General features: G+C 37.5%; 1 protein-coding gene across 9 annotated transcripts in view; it reads right to left on the bottom strand.

Annotated features, from left to right (window-relative positions):
- Window positions 1-3,177: 3,177 nt before the first annotated feature.
- Window positions 3,178-13,473, bottom strand: part of TIA1 (TIA1 cytotoxic granule associated RNA binding protein) — a 28,922-nt gene continuing 18,626 nt past the window's right edge. For 5 of the 9 annotated variants that reach the window (XM_024756365.1, XM_024756367.1, XM_024756370.1 and 2 more), the window contains 6 exons: window positions 9,853-9,961; window positions 9,370-9,465; window positions 9,174-9,258; window positions 8,585-8,708; window positions 6,807-6,952; window positions 3,178-5,869 (listed from right to left, as the gene is read on the bottom strand). In XM_024756365.1, coding sequence (XP_024612133.1) covers window positions 5,743-5,869; window positions 6,807-6,952; window positions 8,585-8,708; window positions 9,174-9,258; window positions 9,370-9,465; window positions 9,853-9,961 — 687 coding nt within the window. In that variant the 3' untranslated portion in view covers window positions 3,178-5,742. Of the gene's footprint in view, window positions 5,870-6,806; window positions 6,953-8,584; window positions 8,709-9,173; window positions 9,259-9,369; window positions 9,466-9,719; window positions 9,962-13,473 lie in introns of those variants that run through there. The other 4 variants (XM_024756366.1, XM_024756368.1, XR_003004698.1 and 1 more) reach the window with 3 other exon arrangements.

Below are 13,473 nucleotides of genomic sequence, written 5' to 3'. Positions count from 1 at the left end.
TCCTTTGGTCTTCTGATTCTGGTAGAAATGTTAGCAGCCTGGTTCTGGATCTTTCCACTTCTGGAAACCACAGGGAGCGACAAGGAAAACATGACCAACTGACTCCCACGAACAGTTATCTTAAGTGAAACCAGGGATGCAAAGAAAACTTATACATTCCACATTGAGTGGAAGTGTGGTACTGGATGGGAGGCCAACTGAGTGCCATGGGGGAAGGACAGGGAGTGAGGAGGGGGCTGGTAGTGGCAGACCTCAGAAATCACTCGCAAATATTCACTCTGAGAAGAGAGCCAAACCCTGGCAGGAGCCTGCTGTGGGGAGGACTGAACAAGCATATGAGTGTGGGAGAGGCAGGGAGGGAAGGTGTGTGAAGTGCCTAAGGGGTCCAAAGGTGATGTCTTTCAGAAAGCAAGTTAGGGGATCTCATTGAAGACATGAGTTAGGTCCCTTAATGTAGCAGATGAAGGAACCAAGGGAGCTCAGAGCTGGCACAGAACTTCTGAACAAGATCACATCCCAGAGAAGACCCATGGCTACACTTTTAAGGAGACAATTCATTGTAGCCACAGGGGGAGGTGAGAAACCTCGACAAGGTCTTTCCCCTTCATCCTCCTGCTGGTACTTGGTCTAGGAAAAACCAACTGTTTCAAATATGAACAAATAGGAATAAGCACAGCATTTGTATCAAGATACTGTAATTAAAAATAAGACGGCAAAACTTACCTAGAGTTTCCCTGGAGAAGACTCACAGGAAAAATGTTCCCACAAAGCAGTTGAAAATAATATAGACATTCCAATATGAATTTTAAAAATCTAATGAAGTAAATGCAGCTAAGAAAAACAAGAATTCAGGGAAGAGACATCCCTGAAGGCAAACAAAAAATTGGTGGAATTTAGAAAACAGAAAAAAAAATTTTTTTCAGAAATGAAGATTACTTTAAAAGGAACACAAGTGAGTCTGGATACCAGAGGAAGCATATTAAGGAACGGAGATTAGAAATTAAAAACGCCAACAAAAAGGTAAAAATAATTAAGAACAAATGATAGAAACCACGTCAGGCAGAGGAAATCCAACACACAATTGGAATTGCCAAAGAAAACCAAAGCAGTGGAATAGTATTGATACAAATATTTGTGAATATAATTCAGGAAAACATGAAATATTATCTTGATGCATGTACTTGGCTCAGGGAATGTTTCCTTTCTTATAGAATGCTTTCCCTGACAACTGTCTCTTTCCATTTGCTTTTCTTCCAGTATTTAGTCTTTTCACAGGCTCCATAGTTCCATAAAACATCTCACAATACACAGGCTGGCGTCTCAGATAACCTTAAGTCTAGCCCTCTGACCATCAGTCTGGATTGGCTGCCAGGTCGCTTCACAGCTGCAATCCTGGGACTTCCCATTATCTCACTCGTGTTTGATCCTGTTTCTAGACGCTACATCATATTTTTTCTTTGATTTACTCTTATTTTGATGGAGTTTATCCAGTAACTGAGAATCAGTGAACAGGAAGAAAATCTTTTGAGAACTTGCATGTCTAAAAATGTCTTTATTCTATTGTCACCCAAGACATAATTCATTCAAACTTTTGAAGACAGCACCCCATTGATCACTAGGTTCCAATGTTGCCGTTGAGTATTTTCCTTGATCCTTTTTCTACCTGGTAAATTTCTGAATATTCTCTTTATAGGTCTGGCATCCTAAAATTTCATAGTGGTATGGCTTCATATGGGTCTTTTATATTTATTGTGCAAATTCAACATTAGCTTTTTTTAAATCTTGAAACTCAAAATTTCATCAGGGAAATTTTCCTTTATTTAATAAATTCTACTCAATCCTCTATTTTCTGTTTTCTTCCTGGAACTCCTATTGATTTAATATTAAACCTCCTGAATTGATCCATATTTATTTTTTCCCCTACACTTTTGATTTGTTATAGAACATCTCTTTTAATATTCTCACTGAATTTATTCATATTCTAATTTCTTGTTGTGACATTTTATTAGTATCCTGTTCTAATTTCTTGAGTACAGTATCTAATTTGAGGATATGATAGTTGTTGAAGTTTTCTGATTCTTGAGAGTTGCTTTTATTTAGCTCTACCTTTTACAATCAAGCTTTTTCTCAATTTCTGGTGATCTTTGGCTGTCTTTATTTAGAAGTGAAGCACTAAAAACCTGTTTGGAAGGTCTGTGTACGTGGGCAGGGCTTACTGATTGGTACGCTCCACTGTAAGGGGACTCTTGGCCAGTTACTTTTTGGCGGGGACCCTCAAATGTCAGCATCTGTCTTTTCACTCAAGAGTTGCTTAGTTTTTCCACAGTAGGAGCCTCCAAATCTTGCCTGGTGTGTTTAAGTGTGGCTGTTGGTTTTCTAGATCTGAACACAAATAAGGAGCTAGGGATCTCATTTATCTAGTATATAAAACTGCTTAATAACTATTTTCTGCACAGCCTCTCACCCGAGCTTATTAACCCTGAGTCAGAAATCTACTTTTCCCTTTTTTAGGTGAATTACTATCAGAATAACTTCAGCCTTCAACTTTAGAGACCACAGTGTAAAGTCCTATTCAACTCAGAAACATTCACATACATTTTATCAAGGCTCTTAAATTAAAATTTGTTGTTCTTCAAGTTCTAAATAGTCAAATGCAGTGACTGGAAAAAATGTAACAACCCCCTACAAAAAGATTTTGTTTTTAGAAATCATCACTCTTTAGTTGAAAGGGTTTGTTCTTTATTTCCTACAAGCACATTTTATTTTTCCAATTCAACTGTAACCTCAAGAGCACCCTGTAGCTCTTGGTAAACTTAACTCTCTTTGTGTATGCAAACTAGTCCTTATCAACCGCCTTCTCAAAAGTAACAGAACTCTAACACATACAAAAGGAAGCTGAGTAAGCACAGGAACAAAACAGAAGAATAAAACTAGAATGTGAATCTCATTTTCAACAGGGAGAGAATATTAACAAGGAAAATGAGATCCTGATTTCATAGTGAGTTAAATCTACAGCAATTCTTTGTGGTATCAAACTAACCCAATGCAAACCATGGTTTCTGAAATAAGATTAAAAAGAAATCTAACAAATACCAGAGTGAATATAACAATATGACTAGACCAAAAAGAAAAAAAAATCTCTCACACACAATAATCACTGCAAGAAGATCCCAAAGGTTATAGAAAACATAAAGGAACTTTAATATCCAAACAGTCAGGGCAAAGAATACTGGATTAATGACCCATTAAGTGTGAACCACTTTAGGTTCTTTACAGTACCAGATGTATTTTAAAGTAAAATCTGAATGCATATTGCAGAGAATGAATCCATTTAAAAAACTTTAATTTCCTTACCTGATACTAATACCAGTATGATTTTTAGACTGTAAATTTTTAAAATGATTTAACACTGAGAGTAAGATTTAAAGCAAAGTTAGCAATGTTCCTGAATTGCAAATTTGTTCAGTAGTAATAAGCCTTTGAGTAATGCTACTTTCTTCTCAAAAAGTAGTCAATGTACATTTTAGAATTGTGCAATAAGAAAATACTGGCTAATAAAAAGTGTTATTTCTTGAGATAGTCAAGATGAAAGAAAAACTATACTTTTGCTTGGATTATTTATGCCCAAATAATTTACCCTGCAATCCACAGATGTATAGGACATAAAATACTTTTGAATAAGAGAAAAGTGAGGGTCCTAAAATAGGAACATAAACCAGAAGAATCTAAAAACAGCATCCTGTTATTTTTTTTGAGTATTTAAGCTGCTTTTGGTTGCATGCCCTGATCTGTAGAAGGTTAATTAACAAGGAAATAAAATTCTAAGTGTTTAAAAAATTTACTCATCTTCCATAAAGCAACTTTTAATGTATCAACACTTAGAAAATACACAGTGACTTGATGAAACATCAGTACAACTGCATAGAATTGAGCTCCAGAGAATTATACATTTATGAGCTGTCTTTCCTGGGCTCTGGTTTACAGGAGTATTGGCTTAGAGACCAGCTTAGAGTCATCTGCTCCTACCTGGAGGATACAGGCCAGGAAACTCTTAGGATTCCATGGGCCTTTTCTGTTCCTAAATAAAACACCAGGAGCTCTCTGGTCTTAAAAACAACCAAGCATCCAAATATGTATACTGGGGACCCTTCCCCTTTGTGAGTCAAAGAAGAGGAGAGTTTGTGACTTTCGCTGAAAACAAAACAAAACAAAACAAAATCTCCCACAATTCTTCTAAGAGACTGAAATATACTAGAAATTTCAAAACTAGAACAATGCCATCAAAGATTAAACCTCTTAATGCTCGGAGCCACCCCAAAATAATAAAATTGGGACCTCCAGGAAAACAGGTACCAAAGGAATCAAAGTAATGATTGCACTGAGGATTCCCCTCTTTGAAGGCTGTTTAAGGAGGTAGGATTTCATGGTTTTTTGTTTGTTTATCTTTTGGCCTCTGAACATTTAAAAAATGCTTTGCCCGGCTGGTCATTCAGGCTAATTTTGGAGTTCACAAGAAACCCCAAGCCTGACATAAGGATATTCTACAGTTTCACAGCTATCATTTGTACATATTAAAATCAAGTTGATTTACTCTTTTTGAGTAAATATAACTAGGATATGGCAAATTAATATATTTCTTTACATACAACTTTGTGTCTCAAAGTTCTTGAAAAACAAGAGCAGATGACTTTGTATTCAAAGACTACCAAAGTGTGTATTTGATATTCACATGCAAACAAAACCTTATAAATCTCCTGTCAACTCTGCATGATGCCTTTAAGGAGGAAATGACATACAAAGTTTGCTAACTGTGCAAAATATTAAATTGCTAAAACATTTTACATAATGAAATGATACATGTAAATGTAGAAGTTGACACATGAAATTAACATGGGTTCATAAGAACTTATCACATTTCAGAGATTTTCTTTAGTAACAAGTTTTTGTTTTTATATTTCCTGGTACACAGCAAAGTTTATCACAGAAGATAAAAACCCTTTTAAACAAATTCAACAGGGAATTCTTGAGGCACCTTCTCATATAAAACACAAGATGAATGCAATTATCAATCCATCTGAGAAAAGTTTTCAATCTAAAGATCATTTTTTTCCATTTAAGTATATTTCATAGAACTTTAATAAGGCAAGACAAATTTGTGAAAAAAATGTAGATACAAAAATGATGTAAACTAATAACTTATATTAAAAAACCCCAAAGGGAAAACAGTGGAGATGGGACAGCTCAAACAATGCCTATTTCAAAAAAACCTAAAATAGAATTTGTGCATAAGCTGAAGATTACAAAGAACTTCTAGACTCTGCACAGTTTTGGTTTTCCTTTTTTCTTTTTTTTTACATCTTTATATTACATGTTTTAAATCATATCAGGAATGCAAACTAGAACTGCACACTACTTCAGTGGAAAAAAGTTCAACATTGTGCAATTTTCTGCCTCAATTTTAAAAAAGTGGCAGCAATCCCTGCATTTGTATTTGAAACAAGGATTTGAGAAACTTTATCAAAAAAGGTAATGAAGGCAAAAATTGGCAGACATCCAGCATATTGTTTCTTTTTAAAACAATGCGGATGGTAAGTAATTTCATGATTAAAAAATGAATCTTTTAAATAAATACATTGTATCTGACATTTGCACTGACTGATTTGATAAATCTTTAAGTAAACAACGGCTTTACTACACTCCCTGTAGCCTTAAGCCACTGGCTTTAGATTCTGGAGTCCTTTTTCACTGGGTTTCATACCCTGCGACTCGATACCCTGCAGGCTGATTAGGCATCATGCTGCCATTCTGTCCTGGAGGCGGCTGCACTCCATAATTTGGTCCCATCCATGGTGCAGAAGACTGTGTCTGACTGGTGCAGAACGTGAAAGAAGCAGAGGGGAGGGGAAATCCACTGGTTAAAATAAAATGTAATGCCAAGAATAAATAATGCCAAGAATAAATAACACATATGTGGGAAATATCCTTTTTCTTAAGCCCAAATATAAGAATAACTGTTATGCCAGAGAAAGCAAAGGCAAAAGCTTTTTTCTTTTAAAAACAAGCATCCTTGTAGCTTTAATTTGTACAGTTTAATTCTGTTAGTTTAATTATAGCTAAGAAAATATCCTTTATCTATAAACATTTATTCCCTTGAACTCAGAAAAACTCATCTCTAATCTCAGAAAACTGTCCATCTGGAGTTTGACATATGTTGAACAAGCCACTACCTGAAGGAAACGTGATCATCTGGTATGATACGGACTTGCATTTATATTACTCAAAGAAGAAATTAAGGTAATTATTAGTATATGTAAACTCATAAATTTTCTCAACATTACAAGATTCTTTTTAATAAAAATGGCAAAGCGTTTTAATTTCCAGTTTGTTTTTCAGAAATTTAAGTAAAATTGTAATTCAGGATGTATAAAGAAGCTTTCATATAACAATGTATGAATAAACCCTCTTGCACAAAAAAAAAGCATAATGAATAAAGCAATTAGGATCAAAATAACTGTATCCAATAAGCCTAGCCAACTATTAAGTTCTTATTTCCTTACTTAAATATTTGTTGATTCACTGCCAAGCATTACCAAAATTCTCATAACGTTGGTTATAAATCAAGACAACACATTTCTAGGCAAAATTTTAGATATACACTTAAAACTATAAAGTAAAAACCTCTCTAAGTCTTTCAAAGGCTATGCTTTAGAAAGAAGGCACATTACCTACTAATTACTTAAAATCTCTTCCCAAGTTCTTGACATTTTCAAAGGCTAACAATAAAGGAAAAGAACAAGTATGCTTACTTAAATCCCTGCTGGTTCCATGGCTGGCCATACATTCCATATGCAGGTACTTGCCAACCATTAGGCATATATTGGCCAATTTGTTGTGCATTCCCATACCACTGGCCCCACTGGCCATAAGCTTGTGGATATCCAATTTGATTCTGCTATTAAGTAAAAATTGTAACAGATAATTTAATATTATTTAAAGTTATAGGGGCATATACAGTCCTAATACACCACAAATACATAGCCATAACACATAGGGCCATAATTACAATTAAAACTAAAGGACAGGGCTTCCCTGGTGGTGCAGTGGTTGAGAATCCGCCTGCCAATGCAGGGGACACAGGCTCGATCCCTGGTCTGGGAGGATCCCACATGATGCAGAGCAACTAAGCCCCGGGCGCTACAACTACTGAGCCTGTGCTCTAGAGCCTGCGGGCCACAACTACTGAGCCCGTGTGCTGCAACTACTGAAGCCTGCGTGCCTAGAGCCCGTGCTCTGCAACAAGAGATGCCACCGCAATGAGAAGCCCGCGCACCTCAAAAGAGTAGCCCCCACTTGCGGCAACTAGAGAAACCCCGTGCACAGCAACAAAGACCCAACACAACCAAAAATAAATAAATAAAATAAATAAATTTATATATATATTAAAAAGAAAACACTAAAGGACAAAGAAAAGTTTATAAAGTCACGGCTAATAAAAAAAAGTGAGGTTATACTGCTTTAACTCTACAATGATGCTCTAAATGGCATACTCTTTGTAAGGCAGTAGGTTAGGGTTAGGGTTATTAAACTCAGGATAATGTTTAGGTGTTTTGTAAATTATCCATATGACCATTTCCTTTAGCTAGGGAAGATAGGGAAGATAAGGACTATTTATTCCTATATTCAGTTTACTTAAGAAAGTTATATAGTTTAGGATTTTCTTACTCCTATCTTGATGCTCCATTTCCTCATAGAAATGTTTGTGGGATCAAGTTTGAACCACTAGAACTGCCTGGAAAAACAAAGGCAGCAAAATCTGGAAGAAAATGCCAAGGTCCTAAATATATTCATAGCTTTTGTTTCAACTGAATCAAACATGCTTGTGAGGACTTCCCTGGTGGCGCAGTGGTTAAGAATCTGCCTGCCAATGCCGGGGACACAGGTTCAAGCTCTGGTCTGGAAAGATCCCACATGCCGCGGATCAACTAAGCCCATGTGCCACAACTAGTGAGCCTGCACTCTAGAGCCTGTGAGCCACAACTACTGAGCCCGTGAGCCACAACTACTGAGCCCATGTGCCACAACTACTGAAGCCCCTGTGCCTAGAGCCCATGCTCTGCAACAAGAGAAGCCACTGCAGTGAGAAGCCCGTGCATGCAACGAAGAGTAGCCCCCGCTCGCCGCAACTAGAGAAAGCCCACGCTCAGCAACAAGGACCCAATGCAAACAAAAATGGATGGATGGATGGACAGATAGATAAATAAATAAATAATAATTTAAAAAAAACATGCTTGTGAGTCCTCCAAATAGTATGTGAATAAATCTACTAAGTATTAGAAAAAATTTAATACCCTGTTAAGTTTGTTGCAGCATTTTAAAATCCACTGTGTGAGCATGAGTCAATCGAGGTGGTCACATTCATCATGTCACCCCTGCATCCATGAACCACTACTCTGGAACTATAATACATGAAAAGCCCTTATATGCTATCATTTTAGCTAGAAGCATTAATGACGATTATCAACAATTTCATTTAAAAATACCTATTAGCCCAGCAATTACTCTGCAAAGTCAAGAACCTTCTCACCTGTTGCACGGGATTTATCACATCAAGAGTTTCTTTGCCCCAGTAGCATTTCACAACATGGCCTTCAATGGTAGTTCCATTAACAGAAACAATTGCATGTGCTGCACTTTCATGGGAATTGAACCTATTGAAAATAATATTAAGAATTACCAATATAAATTGTTTAGTATACATATAGCTGATTCACTTTGTTATACAGCAGAAACTAACACAACATTGTAAAGCAATTATACTCCAATAAAGATGTTAAAAATAAATAGTTTAAAGTGCTTATGAATAAAACCTATTTTTAAAAATCAAACTAAGCCTGAAATATAACAGGAAGTTAATATAAAAGAATCAATAAAATGGCATATTTTCATTTTTTTTTTCCCCCTCAAAGATCTTATAGTTCTGGGGAAACTTCTTTTAACAGAATGTTTTATTTGCCTTGTGTTGTAAGGAGGGAGCTATTAAATAAGTGGCAAATATGATAAACACTAGAGAAATTTTTATTTCTTTATAACCAAAGTAAATTTTAAAGAAAACCACTAAGTTAAATGTTCAAAAATGATCTGGGGGGAAACATTTTTTTAAAAACCACCCCTACCGAACAAAAGAATATCCTTTATCTGGAAAGACTCGAATTTCCATTATTTGTCCAAATGGCGAAAAAGTCTGACGCATTAGTTGTTCTGTTAGACAAAAAAAAAACAAAAAACAAACCCGCATTAAAATCCTACAAATACCAAGCCTTTTAGTTTAAAAATTAATCTCAAGATGCCACATAGGTAAAGCCCCCATACCTGTTAGCCCAGAAGTGACACCTCCACAATACACAGTACAGTTGCTTGGACTAGACTGATTTACGACCTCATCATATGATAGCTGTTTGGTGTTTGCTGGGGAGGAAAAATTTAATATTTTTAATTCATTAAATAAAATGTTCAGAAAGAGTAAAGCAACATTAACTACACTACTGTAATGGTAATATTTACCTTGATCAAAATGCTTATTTAATACATATTACATTTGACTGAGGATTAAACCTCCCCCAAGAATGTCTAAAAATTACTCAATATTCTCTATTTAATAGGAGACTTGACATTAGAGATATAATTTATTATTTATAATTACAAAAATGAAAACTAAGTACATTTTTGAACAGTAGTCTTGATTTGCTTCTCATCTATTTCTGCAATAAGTCTCCGGGAACAGCTCTAACATTTAAAATCTAGTGTATTTTCCTCCAAAATTCCACATTTCCTTTTCTTCTCCAATTCACCTACACTCATATGTACTCTTTGGAGCTGGAGGCTTTCGGGTTGCCCAGTTAGTTCTGATTTGTCTTCCACCAAGCCACTGGCCACCCATCTGTTGAATGGCGTTTTCAGCATCCTGTTCCACACAACATTAGAAATGACAAAGAAGCCACTATTAGTTGACGTTAAACAATTGTTAGCAATAGAGAAAACTCATGGTTGCTTTTCACAAATGTTTTTTGAATGAAATGCTTTGTGAAATACACAATATATGACAGCTTTCCTAAAACACAATGGTGCTTTTAAACTGTCTTTCTTTTACTTGGATATCAGACTTTGGGAATGTTAATCACCTGAAAGACTCAAGCCCAAAAGCCCTTATTGAGGTAGCCATTGTAAAGTTCATGGAACAACCCATACTATTATGGATGAAAATTGCACTTTATACAATCCAACATGCTTTTAATGACAGTGTTTGGTTTCTCATTCATCTTACAAGTAAATAATGAACAGCTATCATGTCCTAGACAGCAGGTTAAGTGCTAGGGAAACGTTGGTCAATGAGGTAGACATGGTCTCTGCTGCCACAGAACTTACATTCTTTTGCGGGGGACAAATAAAGTAATTACAGATTGTGGTAAATGCCATGACAGAAACAAAAGGTTGAGAGAGAGAATATCCCATGCTGAGATACAGGCATGGGAATCTACTTTAGATTAGGGAAGGTCTCTGAAATGACATTTAAGCTGAAATAGGAAGAGGAGCTAGAAAAGTCCAAACACCAGGGTGTTCCTGATAGAGGGAAAAGCACTGCAAGGTGTGTTAAGGCAGGAAAGTGTTTGGTACGCATCTTAAAGAAGCATGTGAAAGATGACTAGTTTTACTGGAAGGAGAACAGTTTGGGGAGATAGTAAAAGGAAAAAGACACTTTATGAGACTAACGCAATATCCAAATTAAAAAAACAGTCAGTGACCAGGACTAATGCAGTAGCAGTGGATGTAATCTAAAGGAAGAGTCAAGAGAATTGGTGGGGAGGGATGTGCACAGTAAGCCAAAGGGCAGGAATCAAAGATAATTCCTAGGTTTTGCTTGGGCAGTAGGGAGGATGGTCCTAGCATTAATGGAAATGAGAAGCCTGGGAGGGAGGAGGGCAACAAGTTTGAGGAAGAAACAAAGATGATTTAAGACACATTAAGTTTGAGATACCTGTAAGACATCTAAATGAAGACCATTTGTTAGTAAGTGTGAAGTAAACGGAGCTGGAGATATAAGATTCAGAGTCATGAAGAAAGACTAGAGAGAAGAACGCATCCTGGGATAGAGTCCTGAAAAACAGCAAAATCTGAAATCTGGGTAAAGGAGAGATCACTAGCTAAGGTGACTAAGAAGGAATAGCCAGTGATGAAGGAAGAAACCCTCAAAAATCTATTGTTGTGCTTTTAAACTGTCTTTCTTTTACTTGGATATCAGACTTTGGGAATGTTAATCACCTGAAAGACTCAAGCCCAAAAGCCCTTATTGAGGTAGCCATTGTAAAGTTCATGGAACAACCCATACTATTATGGATGAAAATTGCACTTTATACAATCCAACATGCTTTTAATGACAGTGTTTGGTTTCTCATTCATCTTACAAGTAAATAATGAACAGCTATCATGTCCTAGACAGCAGGTTAAGTGCTAGGGAAACGTTGGTCAATGAGGTAGACATGGTCTCTGCTGCCACAGAACTTACATTCTTTTGCGGGGGACAAATAAAGTAATTACAGATTGTGGTAAATGCCATGACAGAAACAAAAGGTTGAGAGAGAGAATATCCCATGCTGAGATACAGGCATGGGAATCTACTTTAGATTAGGGAAGGTCTCTGAAATGACATTTAAGCTGAAATAGGAAGAGGAGCTAGAAAAGTCCAAACACCAGGGTGTTCCTGATAGAGGGAAAAGCACTGCAAGGTGTGTTAAGGCAGGAAAGTGTTTGGTACGCATCTTAAAGAAGCATGTGAAAGATGACTAGTTTTACTGGAAGGAGAACAGTTTGGGGAGATAGTAAAAGGAAAAAGACACTTTATGAGACTAACGCAATATCCAAATTAAAAAAACAGTCAGTGACCAGGACTAATGCAGTAGCAGTGGATGTAATCTAAAGGAAGAGTCAAGAGAATTGGTGGGGAGGGATGTGCACAGTAAGCCAAAGGGCAGGAATCAAAGATAATTCCTAGGTTTTGCTTGGGCAGTAGGGAGGATGGTCCTAGCATTAATGGAAATGAGAAGCCTGGGAGGGAGGAGGGCAACAAGTTTGAGGAAGAAACAAAGATGATTTAAGACACATTAAGTTTGAGATACCTGTAAGACATCTAAATGAAGACCATTTGTTAGTAAGTGTGAAGTAAACGGAGCTGGAGATATAAGATTCAGAGTCATGAAGAAAGACTAGAGAGAAGAACGCATCCTGGGATAGAGTCCTGAAAAACAGCAAAATCTGAAATCTGGGTAAAGGAGAGATCACTAGCTAAGGTGACTAAGAAGGAATAGCCAGTGATGAAGGAAGAAACCCTCAAAAATCTATTGTCAAGGGCTTCCCTGGTGGCACAGTGGCTGAGAGTCCGCCTGCCGATGCAGGGGACACGGGTTCGTGCCCCGGTCCGGGAAGATCCCACATGCCATGGAGCGGCTAGGCCCCGTGAGCCATGGCTGCTGAGCCTGCGCGTCCCGAGCCTGTGCTCCGCAATGGGAGAGGCCACAACAGTGAGAGGCCAAAAAAAAAAAAAAAAAAAAAAAAAACTACTGTCAGGGTCAAGCAAGCAGAAGTCAAGAGGTGAACTTGAAAAGGGTAGTGCTGGTATAGAGTAAGAACAAAAGCCAGCTTAAGAGCAGACTGGGGCTTCCCTGGTGGTGCGGTGGTTGCGGGTCCGCCTGCCGATGCTCGTGCCCCGGTCTGGGAGGATCCCGCGTGCCGCAGAGCGGCTGGGCCCGTGAGCCGTGGCCGCTGGGCCTGAGCGTCCGGAGCCTGTGCTCCGCAACGGGAGAGGCCACAGCAGTGAGAGTAGGTTTGGTGGTTGAAAGCTCAGGGAATTCCTGTATGATAGCTTCTATTTTCTCAGCTGAAGCTCAGGGTGGTGATGGAGAAAAGTGAGGAATATCCGAGGAGAAATGAGGGGGCATGAAATAGTTATCGAAGAACAGGAAATCATATTTACTAGAGAAACATAGGTTTGCAAAGACAGTAACATGTACTCATCTAATGTGTGACCATTAAATTAGAAGCAAAACCATTGACTCAGTTTTTCTCTATCAATACTCAATTACTTCAGAGTAAGCAGAGAGGCTATGTTCAACCAGTACTGGAGTTTGCCTAGCACACACAACACAGGAAGAGGCAAGGAAGCCAGGGGTAATTTCAGTCAGCGCTGTGGCACTGAGAATGCCTGCCAATCACATATCTCAAATGTACAGAAAGTGAAATATAAATTTGGGAAGATCACATTAAATCACTTACTCTAAGTTACACCTATCATATGATGATTGTCAGGATTACAATCCATCTCTGGCTAATTCCAGAGGCCACACACAGACATCGTTTGCTATCCGACTTTCATACTAAATATGCATTAAATAGTGACTTTCATATAGCAGGGGTATATATTCC

This window comes from Neophocaena asiaeorientalis, unplaced genomic scaffold, assembly GCF_003031525.2.
Source record: "Neophocaena asiaeorientalis asiaeorientalis breed wild unplaced genomic scaffold, Neophocaena_asiaeorientalis_V1.1 scaffold303, whole genome shotgun sequence".
In the NCBI taxonomy this organism is placed as follows: Eukaryota; Metazoa; Chordata; class Mammalia; order Artiodactyla; family Phocoenidae; genus Neophocaena; species Neophocaena asiaeorientalis.
The sequence above is the reverse complement of the archived record's forward strand: the minus strand, read 5'-3'. Positions and strand labels throughout refer to the sequence as shown.